At 43.6% G+C, this 23213-nt stretch overlaps 1 protein-coding gene across 1 annotated transcript in view; it reads left to right on the top strand.

Moving 5' to 3' along the window:
* Window positions 1-1846: 1846 nt before the first annotated feature.
* The window catches only part of STK39 (serine/threonine kinase 39), a 258475-nt gene continuing 237108 nt past the window's right edge, over window positions 1847-23213 (top strand). Inside the window, exons 1-3 of the mRNA XM_077751175.1 lie at window positions 1847-1867; window positions 2737-2767; window positions 21347-21459. Of these exons, the coding sequence (XP_077607301.1) occupies window positions 1847-1867; window positions 2737-2767; window positions 21347-21459 (165 nt within the window). The remainder of the gene's footprint in view (window positions 1868-2736; window positions 2768-21346; window positions 21460-23213) is intronic.

The following is a 23213-nucleotide window of genomic DNA, read 5'->3' as shown; positions in this document are numbered from 1 at the left end:
CTGGAGTTGGTTTCTGTCCCCTTGGAAGGGCATTACAGGAAGCTTGGAGATGTGTGTGAGTTCTCTCCCCTCCTTACCTATCTTGGGTTGATCACGGTCTTTAACATTGGATCCTCAAATATATCCTTGAGAAAACTTTTTCATTCCCTTATTCTCTTCTAGAAGTGAGTGGAATGTGGGGTGTCTGCCCTGTAGATCTGTTAACACTATAAAATGTTAAAGAATGCAGAGAGACTTAGTATGCTGAGACAAGTGCTCTCATTTTAGAGTTCTGGGGGTCATGTGATTTGCTCAAACACAGAAGCAAGAGTCTTCATCTTATTTCTGCTACACTTAACTCATCAGGTGTATCTTTGTGCTGGTAAGTAGGTGTTGTGCTGTATGCTCTGGACAAAGAAACAAGGGTAGATGTGCCAGCTGTGGGCTTTTCTGGAGCCTGAAGGAGGGCCCGGTGAGGGCACTGCTGTCAGAGTGTGCTTTGCATCAGTGGTAAACCAGATGGAAGTTACAGGGCAGAATTTTTCGTATAATGATTCTAAATTATACGAATTGGGAGCTTTGACTTGAAGATCTGCTTAAAAGGGACTGAGTGCTAAAACACATTTCCTGATTATCTTTCCGTAATTGTCAAGAGTAGAACTTACAGAATTGTCTTCTACTAAGTTACTTTTTCAAAAATCTAAGGGAGTGGAACCTATATATAAAAAACCCACTATAATAAAATTTCTTATCCATATAATTCTTAAAAGTGAGTAAAGTTGGCTTCAGAGATTTTGCTTTTTTAAACTCTACTATTATAAAGTAAATTAAAAATTTTTTAAAGTTTTTATTTTGGGGAGAAAGAGAACAAAGGAGCGAGCACAAGTCGGGGAGAGGGAGAGGGAGACACAGACTCCAAAGCAGGCTCCAGGCTCTGAGCTGTCAGCACATGAACCATGGGCTCACCAGAGCCGAAGTCAGATACTTAACCGACTGAGCCAGCCGGGCACCCCAATATAAAGTAAATTTTTAAATTCTAAAATAATAAATGTTCATTGAAGAAAAATTGGTTAAAATATAGGAAAAGCACAAAGAAGAAAATAAAAGTCACTCATAATTCCACCTTCAAAAAATAAAACAGCATTTTGGTGTTTATTGATATTCACAAAATTGGGATTATATTGTACATGATGTTTTATATCCTGTTATCTCTATTCAATATTATTAATTCCCCCTTGTCTTTACATATTATTCCAAGGTAAATGCTGCAGGGTTATAAAAACAATTGCTTTCAACATTTTCTTATGAAAATTTTTCAAACATGCCGCAAAGTTAGAGAAGTTTACAGTGAATACCCATATACCCATCACCTATAGTCTGCCATTAATATGTTACCACACTTGCTTTATCATGTATCCATCTGTCCACATACTCTGTCCATCCATCAACCCATCTTAGTGCTTTTTCTATGCATTTTACAGTAAACTTTAGTGCAAATATCACTTTTAACTAAGCTTGTTTACCTTTGTAATTATGTTTGGCTTATACCATTATTCAAAGAATTTGTTTGCTGAACACACACAAAGGAGAGCCTAAAAAACTTGCCAAGAGAATTTTGTTGTATGTAGTGAGAAAGAACATCCAAGGATTTAAAATTTGCCTTCGGGGAAGGTTTGCATCTTTAGCATCTGAAGTGGCAAATAAAGAACTAGGAAGAATGATCTCTTTCTCTCTCAACTGCTTTTATGCCTAATTCAGATCTGAGTATGGGGACAGGAAAAATGTTTAGAAGGGCTAAGGCTTCTCTCTTCTGTTGACCTGAATGCTGTCATGCTTGGTCACTAGTGAACGTTGGCTGACCTGCAGTATGGTTCCTGCCAGCCTCCAGGTGGGGTGGCTGTGGACCCAGGATTGGGCGTTCCCTGCGTCTTCACCTTGGCTTTCCCGGGCAGGAGGCTGAGGCACGTGTATTCCTGCTCTGGATAGATTTCTTGCCAGTTTACCTGGCTTCCCTATTTGCGTCACAGGTTCTTTCTGTTGTTTTGAGGAGACATTGTGGGACAGCCTTGGCAGGCACAGAAAACACCCCTTGTTCATAACTCTTTGGTGCCTGCTTTTAAAGTTGCTTTAAACTGTCTATCCCCAGGGCAAGGCCAGGTGTGGTGACCTTGTTTGTGTACGGTTCCTGTCATAGCACCCTGGGTATTAGGCACTACTTGCTGATTGACAACTAGCCTGTCCCTTTTAAGCCTCCCAGAGTTCCCGTAGTTGTTTGCTGTGCAAGCGTGGGGTGCCTTTCACAGGCATTTCAAGAGCACGTTTATTTTCCCAGTCTTAACCTTTTCTTTCTTTTTTTAATTTTTTTAAAAGGTTTTTTAATTTATATTTGAGAGAGAGAGAGAGACAGCGTGAGCAGGGGAGGGTCAGAGAGAGAGGGGGATACAGAATCTGAAACAGGCTCCAGGCTCTGAGCTAGCTGTCAGCACAGAGCCTGACACGGGGCTCGAACCCACAAACCGTGAGATCATGACCTGAGCCGAAGTCAGACACTTAACCGACTGAGCCATCCAGGTGCCCCTCTAGTCTTAACCTTTTCGTGTGTTTTGAAGGGGCTGCAGGCCTTGACGAGAGAGAAGGCTCTGTGTTCCACATTCCGGAGTGTTCAATCTCGGTGTCACGTCAACGCCATTTAAAACGATAAGAAGCCCCAGCTCTGACATTGACAACAGCTCTGACGTGTCCTTCTCATAAACTCAGCCTCGGCTAGAACCCCTTCCTAGGAACCGAGGTCTGTGGATTCCATAAGGCGAAGTGGGACCCCATAAGGCGAAGTGATTCCTCTTCCTTTCCTTTGTCTCCATTTCCTCCTTCCTGTCATTTTCATGAGGGCAGTTGATTCTTGCCCATCTCAGACAGTTTCTGGGTAATCCAGGTTCCTTGATTTTCCCCTCAGACAATTTCAGTTCTCCCTTACTGCGTTGGCCAGGAAAGGACATCTGGTTTCTCCATTCTTCCTCTCACTCCCCTCTTTTAGGCAGAGACCCTCTAACCCTTAGAGATATGCTTCTCCAGTGAGGGAGATTTTGACCCCCTCTTCCTATATCCTCTGGGACATTTGTCAGTGTCTAAAGTTTGAGAAGCCCTGCCCTAGATCTAAAGATGCTTTTTTTTTTTTTTTTTAAATCTTCCCAGCAATGGTATTATGCAACCTCCATGCCATTATTATACTGTTCCCTGTCAGAAAGTTCATCTGCACATCTAACCTAAGTCTCTTATGCTTCAGTTAGTTGCTCTGAAGTGGAGATGAAAGTGTGTGCTCCACTGTCATCTGCATATGATCCTGTTCTCCCACCCTGATCTCAGTTAACTGTTAAACTTGTCTTAGAACCTCATTTCTCTGTTCTTAATCTCTCCAGATGTTTTCCAAATTTTTCAAGTATTCTGTCCATTAAATTGTAGTAACTCCATCTAGAACTTCCTAACAGTTGGGACAATGCCGTGTATGATGGAAGTGGTTATCTTTGGGGTAGAATTTTGGTGGGGAGGATCATGACTAACAGTGCAAATGCCCAGCAGAAGAACAAGACAGTGGTGACTTCTGCTGCTTCTCAGGGAGAGGCATGTGGAAGGAAAACGTTTCAGTGTCAGAGAGGCCTGGATACACATCTTTACTCTGCCACTTATGAAAAGTTTGATCTTGGGTCTCTGTTTCCTCAGGGATAAAATGGGAGTGAAACACTTCATAGGGGTGTTTGTAGTAAAAGTGAATGGGACTACATCTGTATGAATGACCATTAGCACTTGCAAATAAATGACACTTGTGATTTCATTTACTGTGTCTGTGATTTGAGTTGGAGAAGATAGTCCACACTTTGGGAAACCTACAGAAGTAGTTTGAATTTGAGGGTGGTTTTCAAACTGTTGTGTAGAGGAGTTCCCACGGAGCCTGTTAAGGAATACAGGTCCTCAAGCTACCACCCCAGAGATTCTATTTGGGAAGTTTGACCAGATGCAGGCATTTTTCTTTTTCACAGGTGCTCAGGTGGGTCTGATGCAGCTGGTTCACAGGGAACGCTGGGAGCAGTGCTGGCTGTGTGGCTGCCAGGCGGGCACAAAGGAGGGGCCTCAGCCTTCTCAGGAAGCCTCTCCTGTTTTCTGTTTTCTGTTTCTCTGGGGCCATTGACAGAGGATAGTCTGTTAGGGCTGTTTTAAGCAGGACAAAACTGTTCTTTGTTCTTGCTTTAATGGCAACTGGAAATATCTTTTTATTGGATGGTCTCCTTAAACATTATTTTGACTCTGAGTCCCAAGTCTTTTGGGAACCAATTCAGGAACCCAGGCTGGGAAAATCTCCTTGTTCATTGGCTGATGGAATTGTGATTTGGGGTGGGGAGGGGGCAGGTTGGGGAGGGAGTTTGGTGTTTATTCTCACTGAGGGTTTCGGGAGACTTTGGGGGAAAAGAAGTGAAATGTGGACAGGAATGGGATAAAAACGACCAGATTCCACTCACTTGCAGATTATTTTGTGTCTAGTTTCTTCTTTTGTTGAACGGTGCCTGGGAACCTAGAATATTGACCATATTAATATTTTACAGAGTCTCTTTTTTGCAACCGAGGATGGAAGGTGGGTGGCTGGCTCACTGAGTGGGCCTGTGATGACCAGAGATTGCTAACTCCTGAAGTGAATGTTTGTAATTTCTTGACATAATGACAAAATAAACGTCCCAGGTTTGCCTAGAGATACATTTTAGTGCTTCTCCTGTGCCGCAGTTCTGGGCCTGCATGTGTTCTCGGAGAAATGCCTTTCTGTGGGATAGGCTTTCCCCACACTTTTCTGTTAGGCACAGCGTCTCCTGCTAGCTTAAGGTTTGGCCTCTGTGGTATGGGCTGCGAATCCAAAATATTTAAAAAGAAAATCTTGGAAGGAATTTCCATCATTTATTTAATAAATGGAAGTGTGAGGTAGAAATCAAAAGTCAACTGGGGAGTGTAGTTGGAAAAAGTAAACCATGTGAGACGTGCCTTTAAAGTTTTAACTCCTTGTTGGTATTCCTCCGCCCCCTCCTCCCAAGAACTCTTTAAAGTCCTGTCAGTTGAATGTATTGAGTTTGATAAGTCAGACAGAGAAGGACAGATACCATATGCTTCCACTTATGGGAGGATTAGGAGAGACATGACGGAGGACCATGGGGGAGAAGAAGGGGAGAGATGGTTGGGGAGAGGGAGGGAGGCAAACCATGAGAGACTCGAATGCCGAGAACAAACTGAGGGCTAATGGGGGTGGGGGGGGAGGGGAAGGNGGATGAGCACTGGGTGTTATATGGAAACGAACTTGACAATAAACTATGAAAGGAAAAAAAAAAGAAACTGTGAATGTGAATCTTACATCAAAAGTGTATAGACCAAGAGTCAGGTTGTCCTGGGTTGGTGTTTATCAATCCCACATATAAGCTGTTTGTCAGTAAGTCTTAGCCTACCTGAGCTACAGGAAATTGTTCTGTCTCTGAGCCCATGGTAGGTAGACATTTCTGTGTATTTCATCATAATAAAACTAAGAGGAATAGAGGAAACATAATTATTTATAAACTGGTATGAAAATAAAAGGTGAAAAAAATCATTAAATGTAGCACTTAATAAAATAAAAGGTGAATGTTTAATTAATGTTAAATGGTAGTAGAAAATGAGAAAGAATCTGTTTAACTGAATGGTTTGTTTTTTTTTAATTTCCAGTTTTAACTTGTATTCTTTAAGCACATTTGTTTCGGAGTTGAGGGTAAGATGGTAGTTGTGAATGGTTGTGTCCTGTAGACTTGAAGTGTGCTGAGCTCTGAGACTAGTGACACAGCATTTAATACTGCCAGGAATTGCTTTTTTTCCCCACCTGCTTAATCAGTTGTAGCCCTTCACGCTTCTGAAATATTTTGATACAAAGTTTTTGATCCATATATTTAAAAAATTTCAGGAAAATATTACTTTAAAGATCAAGAGAGAAACTAAGGTAGTTGGAAAATAGAACACTATTTCATTGGCCCTGCTTGGTCATTTCGCTTCTCGCTGGAGGATATGAGGAATTGTAATGCAGGTCGGATACCATCGTGAAACATGATACGATGTCCAGATACTCTCATAGCCCAAACAATTCCAAGACCCTGCTGACAGCTTCATTATTTGAAGCAGTATTGGATATGGCTGAATACCAGTTGTCCCAAGAATTTGGACGTCCTTTGGAGGTTTTGTCCGGTGTAAGTCTCGGCAGCAGATGTGAAAGTCTGCACTGACATAATGCTAGAATACAGGGAATCATCATGGAATTCTTTGAAGTGGTGCTTATTACCAGTGACTTTAAAATATGATATAGTGTGTAAAACTGAACGATTTTTTTTAGTTATCCAGGATCGAGTTAAGGGGTCCCACGATGGGATCTTGCCTGTAGAATGCCATCTCGTTTTCTCATTCAGACATTCTCCTGAAATAGTTGGACTTAGAGCTTGAGGCTAGTGAGTACAATACATGGAAAAGGTGACATTCTGGTGTCCTAGGCTTTTGGGAGTCTCCACAGAAAGGCTGCTGCTGGCTTCCTTTTAAAGCTGAGAACAAACTTGAGTGGTGTCAGGCCCATCTCATGTCTGCCACATGGTACAACCCTTTCAGTGTCAGATTATCAAGGGATATATTAAACACTTTCTGAAGTTAAAGCCCCCTGATGTTCCCCCTTGCCCTCTGCCACTTTTAGCACTGCCTAAAATACAATGCCAGAGCGAAGACTCTGGGGGACAGCTGGGAGATGGCGATTGCATAGCATGTGACACTTTTTAGCCATGCCTCGAGGGGTTCTGAAGCCCTAAAGGAACGACACCTTTAGAATACTGTACAGTGTTCCCTCTATGTGACATTTATTTGTGTTATATATTTATGTAGTTACCCACACATGATTAAATACAGGAAACTGTTTTAATGGAGGACCATACTTAGAGCATTCAGAGCTATCTCTTTGTGGTGTTCCATCTGTGGACTTACCTAATGAAGGCTGGTAAGACTTTGGCAAAATCACAGTGCAGAGAAGGTGATGGTCCTCTAAGTCCGTATTCCATTCACTCATTAAGGAAAGAAACAAAACAGTGCATACTCTGGGGTGCAGCTCAGCCCATTCCTGTTGTGCTTTGTGAGTTATTCTAGTATCCTAGGTAAATAATCCCTGAATGAAATTGATGTATTTCTTTTTACTCACTTGGTTTGGCAAATCATTGACAGAGAAATGATTTTATAAGCAATTTAATGAGTTTACAAAGACTTTATAAGAGCCTTGAAGCTTCTGGGTTTGGCATTGTTTTAGCCTTTATTTGCATCAAAGGTGGCTTATCCCTTTGAAATTTTGCAGAACTGAGAACAGAAGATTCAATTGGCCAATCTCAGGGCTAAAGGCTATAGTTTATGGTTCAGTAACCTGTTGGGATGTTATGTTGCAACTAGTGTAATTATAAACATGTTTTAGAAACGAGGGGTGTCTGGGTGGCTCAGTTGGTTAAGCGTCCAACTTCAGCTCAGGTTCGTGAGTTCAGGTCCTGCATCAGGTTCAGTGCTGACCGCAGAGCCTGGAGCCTGCTTAGGATTCCATGTCTCTCTCTCTGCCTCTCCCCTGCTCTTGCTCTCTCTTTCTCTCAAAAAATAAACAAACATTAAAAAAATTTTAGAAACATGAAAAAATGTTTACAGTCTAATTCACAATGCAAACAGCAGAACACGGGGCCATAATTATTGTGACTGTGTCTATGTGAGTGTATGTATGTGTGTGTATGAATAAGGAGTAGAATTTAATATGCAGTCATGAAGTAGTTGTGTTTGGGTAACGGGATTTAAAAAAAATATTTGGAATACTCTTTGTCATTGCTGTTTAGCATGGTTTAATTTTAAAGAAGGGAGGAAAAAAGCTTTCATTGGGCTGGTTAATTATTTCTTTTGAGCCTCCAAAAAAAAAAAAGAGTGGGATGGACCCAAAAAAATGCCTCCAAATACCAAATATTTATATTTCTTTTTCTGGTTTTAAAAAAATGTTTCTTCATAAGAGGCAGTACACACAAATATTCATTTGTAGGAGATGACTGAACAATTCTTTTTCTCCCTGAAAACATCTCTTGAATATGCGGAAACACACCCGCCTCCCGTGCTTGCGTCTTCTCAGTAAATGGGAGATGGGCGCATCCTGGTTTCCCCATCTCAGTCTCCTGCATCCTCACCCTTCCTTTTCTTGACTTTGGAGGTTGGTTGAACACATGCATGGTGGCCCAAGCTTTTTAAGGTGTCCCCGGGAGTAAGCAGAATGCGTTCTGGTGCAGGGATAGGTCTGGTGGCAGGGTTTTGGAAAGGGTGAAAGTAAAGAGAGAATCAAGTCTGTTTGTTACAAAATGCAGTGATTGGGGCGCCTGGGTGGCTTAGTCAGTTGAGCGTCCGACTTTCGCTTAGGCCATGATCTCGCGGTTCGTGGGTTCGAGCCCCGCGTCGGGCTCTGTGCTGACTGCCAGCTCAGAGCCTGGAGCCTGTTTCAGAGTCTGTGACTCCCTCTCTCTCTGACCCTCCCCTGCTCACGCTGTCTCTTTCTCTCTCTCCTAGAAATAAATAAAACATTAAAAACTTTTAAAAAAATGCAGTGATGATGATAGTGGAGGTAATCCATGTGTGCAGTTTTTTTACTTCCTAAATGTCCTCCTCCCTCCCCTAGTTAACATCTAATCAGTCAGCTAATCCTCTGGCGCTACCTCCACGTATTATCCCTAATCCAGCCACTTTTCTCCCTTTCCTCTTCAGCCATCCTAGCTTTGGCCATTATTTTGTGCCTGCACATCTCTGGCAACTGCCTAACCAGTCAAGCTGCATCTGCTCTTGCCTCATATTACAACTTATGTTAAAGTAGCCAGAGTGAGCATTATAAAATGTGAGCCGGTAGTTCCTGTCAGAATTCTCCAAAGCACTTATTTTGGCCTATAGGGCTCTTTCTATGTGTTTAGTTCCCTGTCTGCCACCCTGACCATCTATTTTTCCACCTACCCTCTCCCATCAACAAGCTTTAACCACACTACCCTTTTCTCTGTCCCTTGAACTCTCCAGACTCATTTCCTGCCTCAGGCCCTTTGCATGTGCTGCCCTTTTCTTGGGGTGTTCCACCCACGGATCTTTGTGGCTACTTCTCACCAGCCCAGATGTCCCCACCTCAGAGAGGCTTCCTTGCCTGTCATAGCCCCAGTGATCTTCCCACAAATTGCTATAATACCTATTTTATTTTGTCATAGCACTTATCACAGAATCAAATTCTTACTCATGACTTTTGGAACAATCTAGGCCTGTCACTCCAACTAAAATGTAAACTCCTGGAGGGCACGCACTTTTTGCTGTCTGCCTCCTTTCCAGCACCTTAAGTAGTGGCCAGTATATTCTTAGAAGCTCAGTAAAGTCTTTTAAATAAATAAACAGTCTTTGTCATGTGATTGAGCTGAAAACCGAAGTTCTTTTCAACTTTGAGATGCTGTTATTCTGTGTGTGTTGAAGGCACTGTTGCAATTATTGTGCAGTTAGCAGATCATGTGCTTTTGATTGTTCTTCCCACTCCATTCACATTAATGCTGGTGGAGTTGTTATACCTATGTATCCATTTTGGTCTCCTGACTGGGACTGGAATGGCTGAAGTAATGTGAAGCTAATTGATATATGAGGAGATTAAATCTGAAACAGGCATTTTCAGAATTTTGGTCCATACACTGGTACTAGTGGGCCAACAGCTGGGAGCCTAGACCTGCAGGCCTGGCCGATAGGTTTTTCTTAAATTATGTGCAGGAGAGGTCTTGCTGACATTGAACAAAGGCACACTGAGAGTGCAGGCAACTGCCCTCTGAGAGCTTAGAGTTCAAGGTAGAGACATGAGTTAACCAAAAACCTGACAGCAAATACATAAAACTAAACACTTCCTATTGTTTGTTGGGTAAATGACACAGGATGGAGATAAAGGAGTTTCTCTCTTAAAAGATCAAAGTAATGGGTACTTTTCAATCAAATCAGCCTAGCTGTCTAAAAAAAGGTGATAAATGGATGACTGCACATCATATTGCAGCTCATGTCATCCTTAGCAGCCCTTCATGGATCACATACCTGCTTCCAGTTAGACATACGGTCACAGATCTGGGGACCTGTGCCTCATGCAGCAAGAAAGCACTTCCAAAAAACAATAAACAAAATTAGTATTTGTAATAATTCTTTTTCCTGAAAGATCACACCAGGTAATTTTCATATGTTCAATTTAGACATACTAGTGTTACTATAAAGTTTAATGTGTGTTATATAAAGCATTTACAGTGATCTGACTGTTCACCTTTGTTTACTGTGTACCCTTAGTTACCCATAGTATTTGAAGAATCATGTTTTCTGCATTAATGGAATACATTTCCAGATAACCGGAGCCCAAGTTAATTTCAGTCGTAGTTGCTAGAAACAATTTTGAAGTAAAATTACACTCTGTCTCCCGAGGCAGGAAGGTAGAGTTGGCCTCATCTTTCATTTGTAGCCAGTTTCTGAAAATGTACCTAAAAAATAAAATAATAAGCTTAAATGCTAAGGCGAAGTGTGTTGAATCTTCATTTCTGAAGAGCTAAATCCACATACAGCTACTAAGTAGGGTGCCCTGGAGAGGATTTGCTTCCCTGGACTCCTGCAGGCCAGGGAGCCTCTTCCCCAGGCTGGTGGTGCCTCTTATCCTGGACTCCTCTGGCATCTGCCTTCCCATGCCGCCCTTCCCGGCCAGCCACAGGGTGTGAGGAGGTGGGTCTGGAGGTTTCTGAACTCTCTACTCCTTTGTTAGGAGCTGGACTCCAGGCACCTTTGTGGGAGGTTTGGGTCAGCTACCTCCCCTGGGCTCTAGCAATTCAGAGTGCCGTCCATGGACCGGCTGCTGACTCAGGATCTCCTGAGTCAGCATCTACATTTTCATGGGAGACCCAGGTGACCCCTCACACTATCCGCACATTTTCCAATTCCTACGTTGTTCTCTAACTTTTTGGCCCCCAGCCTCAGAACCAGGGGAGGGAGAGTTCTCATGTCCTGCCAGGCTCCCCCTGATGGCAATGTGGGATCCTTGCAAGCACTTCCATGTGGGGACCCGTGGGCCCCACGCCGGCCCGTGGAGGCAGGGATTGACAGCACGCTGCTGCTTCCGTCAGAGCCTGAGTGGCAACAAGTGCTCTTTGTGGGTCGCTTCTTCGTTGTCTTTCTCACTTAGCTGTGCTCCGGCTCCCCTGGGATTGACAAGACACTGCTTTCCACTGCTCTGAACCTTTTCATTCCTGTAATGGGCACTCCCTTGTACCTCTGTTCTGCTATCATGTCAGACTGTGGCATCATCCCCCACCATCTGGGTGAAGAGTGTGTCAAGAGAAAAGGGCAGGGAAGACCTCTACCCTTTAGGGTTGCCCTTCCCTCCTCTTGTGTGGCATACCTTGGGGGAGAGCCTCAGGTTGCCAGGGGAGACCAAATAAGCAAAAATGGGATTATGAGTAAAGTCCAGTCAGATGGAGGGGTGAGGGTGGGGTGGCATTAACATGGGTGCACATTTTTTTCCCCTCTGACCTTGAGCGAGGAGAATTGTTTTAGTTACTTGCTGCCTCATGGATGTGGTAGCTACGGATATTTACCAGAGAAGTGGATCTTGAACAATGAATCATTCCCTTGCATACTTGTCTGTACACCCAATCACTGTGGTATAAACATTAGTTGTCAGTGCTGGCCACCAGGAATAGGGTTGGAAGAGGTGGAGTTAACTTCACAGAAAATTATAAGAATTGGGGCTCTGTGGGAGCAGAGGTAATCTTAGGGGAGGGCGATAAAAGGGCATTTTATTTTTTAAAAAGGCATTTTTTAAAGAAACTATAGTAGACCCAGTTCTAGTTTCTATTCAGATGTCTGGGATAATTATGCTGTTGATAATATTAATACAGTCAAAACATAATTAGCTACTTATGTGCCAGACATGTTCATTTATATTGTTATGTTTTTATTATCTCACATAATATTTACAGACATCCTGTGAGGTAGCTACAGTTGTCATTCCCTTTTTATAACTGAGGAAACTGAGGCACAGATGTACAAAGCAACTTAACCAAGGTCACATAGCTGGTAGGGCTGTAAGGCCCTAGACCCCCACTCATAACTACTACATGAGCAGAAGAAAGTAGGATAGGGCGGGGCGCCTGCGTGGCTCAGTTGGTTAAGCATCTGACTCTTGATTTCAGCTCAGGTCATGATCTCACGGTTTGTGAGTTCAAGTCCCGCATTGGGCTCTGTGCTGACAGCATGGAGTCTACTTGGGATTCTCTCTCTCCTTCTCTCTCTGTCCCTCCCGCCCCACCCCCCAAAATAAATAAAGTTTAAAAAAATCCATGATTGTTCCAAAAAAAAAAAAAAGTAGAATGGACTTGGAGTTTTAAGTACAGACTGAACATTTTGGGAGTGTTAGATATTCAAAGGGGTCATTTTAGGAATGTGTTTGAAAACAGAATGAATGAGAATTAAAAGAACAAGGCTGGCCCTTGCTAGATGGAGCTTGGAATAGGCACCAGCCTCTTGTTAGAGCTGATGGAAGTCATGCTCCTTTGGCTCCTTATTAAGTGATTGTCTCTAAGTACCGTAGACCTTCCTAGATGGGCTTGTATATTGGGCTGTTACTCGGCAAGCTACATGCCTCCTCTGCCTACTGTTTCTCTGTTAAGCTCTGCTAATAGGGGCTGCTGGAGGGCTTCTGGGAGGCTGGAGGAGGCAGAAGAGACATGATGCATTGCATTGGCTTGCTGTGCTTGTCAGCCTTGTTCCAGAAAAGGTCTTTCACTCTGCTAGCCACAGTCGGTACCTGTCTCCGGCTCCTTGCTACATCCTAGAACCAGCCTCCTGGACCCCTTGGAGAACCCATCACCTGGCCATCCTCACAAGTTTGAGTCTCAGCCCCATGTGGACCTTCCAGGAGGGTCCCGAGGTGCTAGCATCTGCCCCTCAGAGGTCTAGTCCCAGCCCTGTGGGTCTCCTCCTCTCAACTGTTAGGTTCCGATAACCACACCTCGTCCCTCTGATTCCCCCACGGGGCCCCCCTCCAGTGGTGGGAGCTGGTTCCTGCAGTTTTGCTCAATTACTCAGTCTTTTCATTTCTTTATGTCAAATAATATCTGTTGCAATAGCTCACTTTGTTTCTGTTTTTCTGACTGGCTCCTGACTGATAAATCTTCCTGTGCCCTGTCAGGGGAGGTTCGGAAAAGCAAGCTGATAGCCAGAAACCATGGTTTTCAAATTTGAGAGTATAGGGGACTCACCGGAGATACTTGTTAAATATACACTTATCCTTCCAGGTTTAATCATTCTGAGGCAATAGGTTGGATATGGGCTCAAGAATCTGTTTTTCAAACAGGTATCTTAAATGTTCCAAATGCAGTTACTCCGTCTCAGAGGCTTTAAGAAAATCTACCCCGATCAGGGACGTCTTGTGGGGGCTATGTCTTAGGTGTGAGGTTGTTGTTCTGGGGTCTAGAAACACATTTTACTTTTTTTTTTTTTTTTTATAGGATGGGTGCTATAGCATACAGGACATGCTAATCTTTTTCCGAAGACCACCAAGGTTGTACATTGCCCCTGGAGGCTGACCAGCCAGCCTTGTTTAGCCCAGTGAGCTGGGGTGCAATTAACTGGGCGAAAGGAGATTCCCCCCTCATTGTGCATTGTCCACTTATCCGGCCCGGCACATCCAGCTTTGTGTCCATTCAGAGGGGTTCCTTTTTCTTGTTTGTACAAAGGCAGCATGCATACATCTGAGATGGGATGCACGGGACTGGCCTTGAAGTAGAGACAGACCCTTCTTTTTGCATGTGCAGCCTTTCCCATTTCCAGGTGGCTTAAGGTTGGAGCCGGGAGGAATGGGAGACACCGTGTGAGAAACACCCTGTTAGAACAGCACACTTGTGTCTTCTGGCCTTTGCCAGTGGGTGTATCTGTTTATCTGTATGAATTGCAGTGGACATTCCTCTGTGGAATGTTGGCTTCTGTTTGATTGATTTAATCAGTAGAATGAGTGGGTTTTGCTGGGAGGGGTTGAATTGCCCCCTCCGAGCAGAACAGGAAGTTTTTCAATCCTGCCAGATCATGGGGCTTTGAGTTTGCAGGGGGCAAGGACTTGAATTCGACCTTTCAATGAATATACAAATCAAATCCTTTCTGTAGGAATGTGTCCCTCTTGCAGTCTAGGGCCTGACGCGGTGGTTCCTAAGGCGGATTTGGGGGACTGCTGGTGGCTCCATCGCCTCTTCATGTTGTCACATGCTTTAGGTCACTACTTTATACTCAGGCGGAATCATCAGAGGCTGCACTCTATTAGCTCCTCATTTTGTGTGGCGCCTACGTGCCAAGAAGTGGCCGGGGGATTTGGCTTTTAAAAATTGAGGCTCCTGACCCATTCTGTGGAACACTGCTCTTCAGTCTGAGCTTTCCTGGAACCCCTTGACTCCAAAATTAAAACAGATGTTCTGCGGATCAAAAATGCCTTCAGGCAGAGAGCCTCCCGAGGCCTGTTCTTGAAGTTAACTGCCACATCCACCAGCCACCTACTCAAAACACACACGAAGAGCCTTTCAGAGATAACAAACTGAGTAAAATCGCACTTCCTCCTTGCTTCTAGATTGTATAGTCGGCCAGGGCCAAGTGTTCTTTGTGTAGAAGACAGCTTCCCTTCCCTTGTGGATAGGCGGCCTCCCCAGGGATGGGTTGACGTGAGTTTTTATTCACTTAGCAAAGGCTCATTGAGGGCCTCCTGCTCCGGGCAGGGGCCTGGGTGGAAAGGCTGATGGGGAGTAATAAGACGGATGAAGAGCGCCCCAGGGTCACGGAAGTGCACCAGTCTTCAGGAGCTGAGAGGAAATGACTAACTCTGCCTGCGGGTGTTGGAGAAGGCCAGGCTCAGACGATTGCCCCCCAATTCCTGGGGCTAGGTGGTCACACGCCCCCACCCCTGCGAAGGAGTATGTTCTTTACCTTGGCAAATAAATTGCACATTTACAGACAAGAGATGTTTCCTCCAGGTTTCAGATCAGCATCAGGGCTAGAATCCTAGAAGAGTTTCAGCTTTAGGGGTCTAACCCTTACATAAGTGCTCTTCAGACTAATGAAGTTTTTTTTTTTTTTTTTAAACTGGCAAGTAATCATGTTCAGAGTGTTTTTTTTTTAATCTATTGTATATCATTAAGAAAACAAAAAATGTCCAGTAGTAAATCCCAGTATCAGTCAATTGAATTCGATGGGAATAAGAGTCTGTTATTTAATAATTCCTTATCATGTACTTACCAGTCCTCTTTAACCAGAGGCCTAGAGTTTACTTGCACCCCCCCATATTTATTATTTATTTCATTTATATCAGGTAATCCCAATCCATGCACTTCCTGAATTTAGTAAGTATAGTGCAGGGTTTTTCTATGTTTTTTTTGTTTTGTTTTGTTTTGTTTTTTTCCTGATTGTTGCTTTAGATGTAGCTTGAGGCCCAAGGTGAGTTTATTGACATTCACTTCAATTTGATTCCACATCCCAGTTCCCCCCTATCTCTCTCAAGATCAGATCCCCAGGCTACTTTCTGTTTTTCTGTGGCATTATCAGATGGTTCTTGCTGAGTTATATACAAGTGCTGCTTTTCTTTGGTGAGGTCTGTGACCTCTAAAGGTTCCAACAAGCTAGGCTTTCCCAGGTAAGTTACGGGAGTTTGTCCAGATCCGTGGTGAAAGGTAAGCCTCAGTGGCCTGCCTGTCCGTCCGTCCTCCCTCTCTCCCCTCTCCCCTCCCCCCCCTCCATCCTTCCATCCCTGTGAGCTCTGAGTCTGCTCCAGCAAGCCCAGAAGGTGGGTCCACCAACTGGTGCCTTTGAGGGAAGCAGAAATACATAACTCACCAGCTTGGTTGTAACACAAACCAAGTCAGTCAGGAGGGTCCCTGCTTGTAGCTTCCTTGAGAAATGTGGCCTTGCTGTGTGCTGCCTGGTGTATACACAGTCTGTGTACCCCCTTTATACCCTTAGCAGTAGTGTCTTCTTTTGTTAAGGAACCCATATAGTGGATTACACTAACACCTGTCTCATTGTTTCTGTTCTGAGTGTTTGACTTGAGAGTTTACTGTGCTGTTCCTTTCACATAGGATACACCAAATGACAGGCAAATAGCTCTGAGAGTTTTGTCTTTGTGGGAAATAGTAGGATGAGGTGGGTGGTGACATGGTGACACGTAGTAAATCAGTTTAGGCCCGTGTCCTGAGTACGTGCATATGTTATGTTGAATCAAATGTGATCATTTTTGACCTAAAAGAATGACAACTTCTTCTGTGAAAGCTAATAATTAAAAAAATGGACCATCAGGTAAGGAAGGGTACACCTTTGAAGCCAAATAGTAGTAACACAGGGAGGCAAAATACAGCATGCGGCAAGATTTTATGTGACTCACAATGCTTTTCTGTCTAAAACATTAATTGCTAACCGTATCATACTAGGAGGTCTCAAACAAAATTCTGAGTTTTCAGCTTCTCTGCAAAAATTAGAACCTTAGCGAGCGAGCTTACATGGTGACATTAGTGGAGACAGAATGGCAGCTGTGTGCCTGCAGAACTCATGTGTGTGTCCATTCACACACTGGCCAGCTTCTCGTGTGACCTTGACCTGCCTTGTTGGCTTTGAGGTTGGACACATGATATAAATAGAGCACATAGAGTAAGTTGGGTAATCAGAGAATTGGAAGGAGTCATCAGCTGGACCAAAGCCATTTGTTTGGTTTATTATCTACCACCAACCAGCACGTCCAAAAAGAAAGCCTGATACAGCTCTGGACACTACACACTGAGGAGGGACTGGGAAGCAGAATTAAAGAGTCCTTTCAGGTGCTAAGAGATGGACAAACTCTTGTTAAAAGTTTTGGCTTGGTGCTCCTCATTTAAGTAGGATGTGATAACAACTTCTACTGGCCACCGTACACATTATAGGATAATAAAATATCTATTTTGTTTATTTTTAAAATCCTGACATTTAGGAGGAGAGGGTACTGAACAATTGGGCTACATCCTTACTTTGACATAAAGAAATATATATAAATCTTTAACATAAAGACTAAACCATATATTTTGGGAGCATCTAGGTGGCTCAGTCGGTTAAGCAGCAGACTTTGGCTCAGGTCATGATCTCATGGTTTGTGGGTTCGAGCCCCACATCGGGCTCTGTGCTGACCACTCAGAGCCTGGAGCCTGCTTCCAATTCTGTGTCTCCCTCTCTCTCTGCCCCTCCCATGTTCATGCTCTTTCTCCCTCAAAAATAAATAAACATTAAAAAAATTAATAAGAAAATAAAGACTAATACATGTATTTTAAAGTACCAGATCTTTGTTACATTATTCATATTGGACAGAAAATTGGAAATAAAGAGAAAACTGATCAGTAGAAGAAAGGCAGAATGAATTATGGTACATCAACATTATGAAATATGTAGCATTAAGACAACAGATTGGCAGGACACCAGTTGACTTGGTGGAATTTCCCTGAATAGTAATACTAACTTAAGATTTAACTCGTGCCTCCTACTTGCTAGGGACAGTTCTATGGGCTTTCCGTGTGTTGATTTGGTCCTCACAGCCACCCTGTGAGCCCATGCTATTATCTCATCATACAGATGGTGAAATTGAGGCATGGAGAAGTTAAGTAAATCATCCAAGGATAAGCATTTATTTATTTTTTTATTTTTTTTAATGTTTTTATTTTAGAGAGAGAGTACACAAGATCAAGTGGGGAAGGGCAAGGGGGAAGGGAACAGAGGATCCGAAGCAGTCTCCATGCTGAAGGGAGAGTGCAGTGCAGGGCTCCAACAGACAAACCGAGCCATGAGATCATGAGCTGAGCCACAGTCAGATGCTCAGCTGACTGAGCCACTCAAGTGTCCCCAAGGATAAGCAATTAGGATGTGGCAGGACTAAGTTATGAATTCATGTAGTCCAGATAGAGATTTTTAAAAATAACTTTTACCTTATATATCAGAGTACATTATCAATAATAAGTGTAGCTATAGAATATTCATAGCTATTTAAGAATTCTCTGGATTCTTCTGTTTTAGACTCATTATGTTGTCTCAGACCTAAGCAATCACTTAGTCCTCTGGTTTTCAGGCTTAGCTCTCCTCTTGCCCTTTTTAAACCGACTGAGTCTTACTGGTAAGCAGAATGATACTTAGTGCTGGCCGGGAACTACTTTGCCTTCTCTTTTTCCCCGGGGCATAGTGCACACTGTAGATACTGTCTACCTCCCTTACGTTGCAGGCACAGAAATGCATTCCAGAGAAAGCCTAACATTTATTGAGTTGATATTTCCAGGGATGTTATTAGGCCTCACAGGTAGATTTTATTATGCCCATCAAGGAAACTGAGATTTAGAGAGAAATTAGGCCCAGTGTCACAGAGAAATTGCTACCAGGGTTGGGTAGAATGCTTGCTGAACCTTCTTACTAACCTAAGATTTGGGAGCTACTGTGGCCTACCAGAGGCTCTTGAGTTGAATGTTACCTTAGCTAGCTCTTGACTTGATTAGGCAGCTGTTGAGAACTTCTAATGTGTAGGGCATTATTTACCACAGATGATAGTGGGGCAGGGCATCAGAATAGACAGTGAAGGTCTTTTTTATATTAATCAGCCTGGGCTCCTGTCACAAAACATTGTGGCCTGGGTGCCTCCAACAATGGGAATCCGGATCAGGGTGCTTTCTGGTGAGAGTGAGCCTCCCTTCCCTTTCTCATCCCTAATGCCAGGAACTGGACTTGACCGTCCTTAAGTCTTCCTGCCCCTCTATCATTGCTCTTGATCTCTCCTGTGGTTGAAGGCAGTCTTTGGAGTCAAAGCAGTATCTCCTAAATCGCCCAGTGAGTGGTTACGAGTGTTCATGCTCTGACAGTCGTTTCAGGTGTATTCTTTCAGGAGGTGAGACAGCGCCGGTTGTTCTTCAGTCACTCACAGTTGTTAAGTAATAACAACTCTGAGGTTGCTCAGCTCTGATAAAAGACTCTCTCTACTGCTGTCTCTCTTTCCAGAATTCTTATATTTGTCCATGTGCTTGCATATGACCATGGAAGGCAGGAGACTTTTTTATAGTCAAGGACTTAAAAGACTGTGGAAGGCAGCCCCATTTTACAGGCACTTGTGTTTCGTTTCTGGGAATTTGTTTCCATCTTTCCTGGTTTTCACTTCCACTGCTTTGAAAATGTTCTGGGATGTGGATTAAGGATGGGGGGTGGGGTAGAACTGGGGAGAGCTTTACAACAGGTAGAGCTAAGAATGGCTTCCCATCAGCAGCCCGTTAAAGACATATGTTGATTTCTCTGCTGGATACCAGGCCCAGGGCTAACCGGCTACTTATCACTTTCTCTGTGGCTCCTCCAGTGATGGTCTCTTGTTCTGGAGACCTTGACTGGAAAGTACACTTCACTATCAGCAGGGCTCTTTGTAGTATTTGGCTCTGGTATCTAGAGCATTCTGGAGTGAACCCAGCATGCTGTGATCTGCAGGGCCAAGGCCAACGTGGTAGGACTTGGAATAGAAGCTGATAGGGTAGGCACTGACATTAGGGACAGGGAGGCCCTTTTAACAACCTCTGACAACAGCACTCTGTCCTTGAACTAGAGAGTAAGGCTCACTTGAATCTTCCCTCTAGGCGATTTCTCTTTTCTTCAGGCATGGAGGCCATTTTTTACTGGATCCAGGCCAAGCGAGGAAAGGAAGCGTGGGCTCTAGCCTATGGGAAGCAGGAAGAGCATGGAGCCTGGAGTCTGGAAGACCTGACTGAGACCCCGGCCCAGGCACTTGGCTGCTTGGGCAAGCTTTCCAAATCCCAGTGTTCTCACATATAAAATGAGGCTAGGAATAAAAAATGAACAAGCTTGTAATAAAAACTGCATGAGTAGAGAGCCTACCATCCAGGGGGTGTTTAGTGCCTGGGGATTTTCTTCCCTGGTGAACACAGGTTGGACTTTCTGGAATGGGAGTCTTGAAGTTTTGGAGCATAGGGTGATCTGCTTGGGATGCCAGGTCAGGGGGCCAGAGCTGATGTTGAGATCACAGGAGGAAAGAAAGGACAGCATTTCAGCTCTGAAGAAACCCACTTGGGCACTTCCTTGGCGTGGGAAAGCATTGGTGTGCACTAGAAGTGTCGTACCTGCCTATCACATCTGTAAGAGAGCTAATACTGATCTCCCTTCGGTATTGCCCAAAGCTTCCCCCCGCCCCTGTCTAATATTTGATGAGTCATTCGAGAGAGAAGTAGTCCTAGAAGAAAAGCTTTAAGGAGAAAGGTAGACGGTCAGATCTGACCCTCTTTTACACAGTCCTGAGATCAGCAAGCTATTTCCCTCCTTGACAGTCTTGCAGGGGTAGAGGATTTATCTGATCAGAAGGAGATTTTTGGTATTCTCTGCAGAAGTGAGATGCCTTAACCCAGAGGTCTTTTTGCCCCTGTGGAATATAAATCGGATTAGGAGCTCTTTGTGCTCTGTCACAAATCACTACACGTCTACATTTTGCTCTTATAAAATATGGATAATGACATGACTCTGTCTCCTAGGAGTTTGAGTGCATTAGCTAATGATCATGAAACCGTAGAAATAGGAAATTCATATGAATGCCGAGAGCTTTTGTAATTACACATTTGCATCACTTGGCTTGGCATCGTTGAAAGTCGTGCTTTCAACACGAGAATACTTGGGTTGATTCCTGTTCTTCTAATTGTAGAGCAAGTACAGAAGAAAGAAGCTCAAAGAGCACTCAGAGCAGATAAGTTGTCACAGCATCTCATGGAAACCCTGAAGTAGTTCAGGCTGGAGTGGTTTAGTTTGGGCTAAAGTGGAAGAAGAGCTTGAGATATTTTAAGGGCACTGAAGTTAGAGAATACCGGAAGCCAAGGATGGTAATGGCCTCCACGCGTTGTTGTGCTCAGACGCTCATGTCTCTTGTCCCTGTGACCTCAGACCCGTTACTATGTCAGCCTTTGTTCTGGGCGGCAGTGAACCTGCCATATGGCAGTGGGCTTTTTTGATGTGGGTCGCCCCCCTGGATTGTAGCTTCTGGAGTACAGATCCTGTTTTTGTAGCCTGTAGAGCAGTACACTTTTTCCTTTTTTATCCCACAAAGAATTATTTTCAGATTTAGAAATGCTTTACAAAGATGTCAAAAGGTAATGTTCTGAATACCTTGAGGAGAAGACTTTTAAAAAAATAGGTATTTTATTTATGGAGGGGGTTACGAATATTAACCAGACAGCATTCCCCATATAGCTGATGTTGCTTTATTTCGTTTCAGGCAGCGGAGCTACTGCTGTGGTCCAGGCTGCCCTTTGCAAGCCCAGGCAAGAACGTGTAGCAATAAAGCGGATCAACTTGGAAAAATGCCAGACCAGTATGGATGAACTATTAGTAAGTAAAAGCGAAGGATCCCTGCTGGTTACTCCTCTTCACATCTGGGTACGTGGAGATGGGCCGGAGAGACAGGTGAAAGGCAAGCAAAGGCAGCTTGGTGTTCGCTCCTGTTTGGACACACGTGTTTCTTGGAAAGCAGCCCACACCGCTTTTCCTCTCCTGCTTAATTATATCGTACCTGCCGATTATGTTGTATAGTGTATGACCTACTTTGCTTTGACAAGCAGGATTTTGTTCAGTCCTCATAATTCCAGGGTGGGGATGGTCTCAGTGCTGACACTCTGTTTTGGAAAAGCAGGGAGCAGACGCAGTTCGCTGACCTAAGGCCATGTGATACTGTAAGTGCCGAGCCGGGTGGAGAGCTTCTGGCCCTCTGTCTAGAATCCTGATGCAAACAGGAATTACTCTCCAAATGGTTTGTCGGTCATTTTGCCTTCGAGAAATTACAAAATGACCGACACATTTCAGTCATTCAGAATACTGCAGGGTGGCTTGCGTTTGGCTAACAAGAGCAGTCTGTCTCTTGTACGTGGCAACTTGTATTTCTTAACTCTAAATGAAGTACGTACATTACATAAATGATTGGAGCTTTTCCGTGTGGGTATGACTCTAGTAGCGTTGGTTGGTTGCAGGAACATTTGCTCTTGGCGTAACTGACTCATTATTAAATGAACAGCTTGGCAAATGGTTATTAGTTGCCCGGCAAACTGTGAAGGGTTTGAGAGTTTAATCTCATAAATATAGTTGTCCTTCTGCCTGCCAATTTTCTTTCTTTTTTTTTTTTTCCTTTTGGCCATTTATTTGAGGATAATAGGAAACTGCAGTGGAGGAGTTAACTGATTGGTTATCCCAACCCTAATCCCAGGACAAATATTAGTCCAATAGCTCCACACAAGCTACAAAGTATAATGACATTTGGCTCCAAATGAAGAAGCCTTTTGTTGTATTCTACATTGGGAAAAGCTCATTAACAAGAGCTTTTTGTCTTTACTCAGAATATAGCTTTTATTTCAGGCTTAATTACAGCACACTATAGTATAAATTAAGTACAAGGATAAAGCTGTACTTTTCCAGATCTGTTTGGCCTCACATTTTAAATTAGGCTACACGAGGCATGTATTTCACTGGGATTGAAGCGAAAGATTGCCAGCTAACTCAGATTAAAGGAAGGACTTCCGCAATTTAATGCTAATTTCAAAAAAAAAGAAAGAAAATGTCCAAATCCACCAAATTTGCATATATTTACTTTTTACCTTCTTTAAGACTTCAGCTGTTCTTTGCTCTTACTGAAATTATTGCTGCATCCTTCTGTTGCTTGTGATTACAGAGACCAATAAAATTGTGCCTTTGTCACCCGACCAGTTTTGAAGGTCACTTTTCCCCCAGTGGAAAAAGCACTAAACAAACTGTGGGGGAGAGTCAGGTCCTGCATCTGCCTCCAACTTATTTTCTACCTTTGATCAGGTCATCTAAACTGCACTGTACTATTTAGAAAGAGAGTTGAGTTGGAAAATCTCTGAGATCCCTTGAGGAGTCCTCAGATTCTTTTTTTTTTTTTTTTTTTTAATGTTTTATTTATTTCTAGGAGAGAGGGAGACAGCGTGAACAGGGGAGGGTCAGAGAGAGAGGGAGTCACAGACTGAAACAGGCTCCAGACTCTTGAGCTGGCAGTCAGCACAGAGCCCGACGCGGGGCTCGAACCCACGAACCGTGAGATCATGACCTAAGCGAAAGTCGGACGCTTAACCGAC

This window comes from Crocuta crocuta, unplaced genomic scaffold (assembly GCF_008692635.1).
Source record: "Crocuta crocuta isolate KB4526 unplaced genomic scaffold, BGI_CrCroc_1.0 scaffold219, whole genome shotgun sequence".
NCBI classification, from domain to species: domain Eukaryota; kingdom Metazoa; phylum Chordata; class Mammalia; order Carnivora; family Hyaenidae; genus Crocuta; species Crocuta crocuta.
Note: the sequence above shows the minus strand (reverse complement) of the source record. Positions and strands in the feature narration are given on the sequence as shown.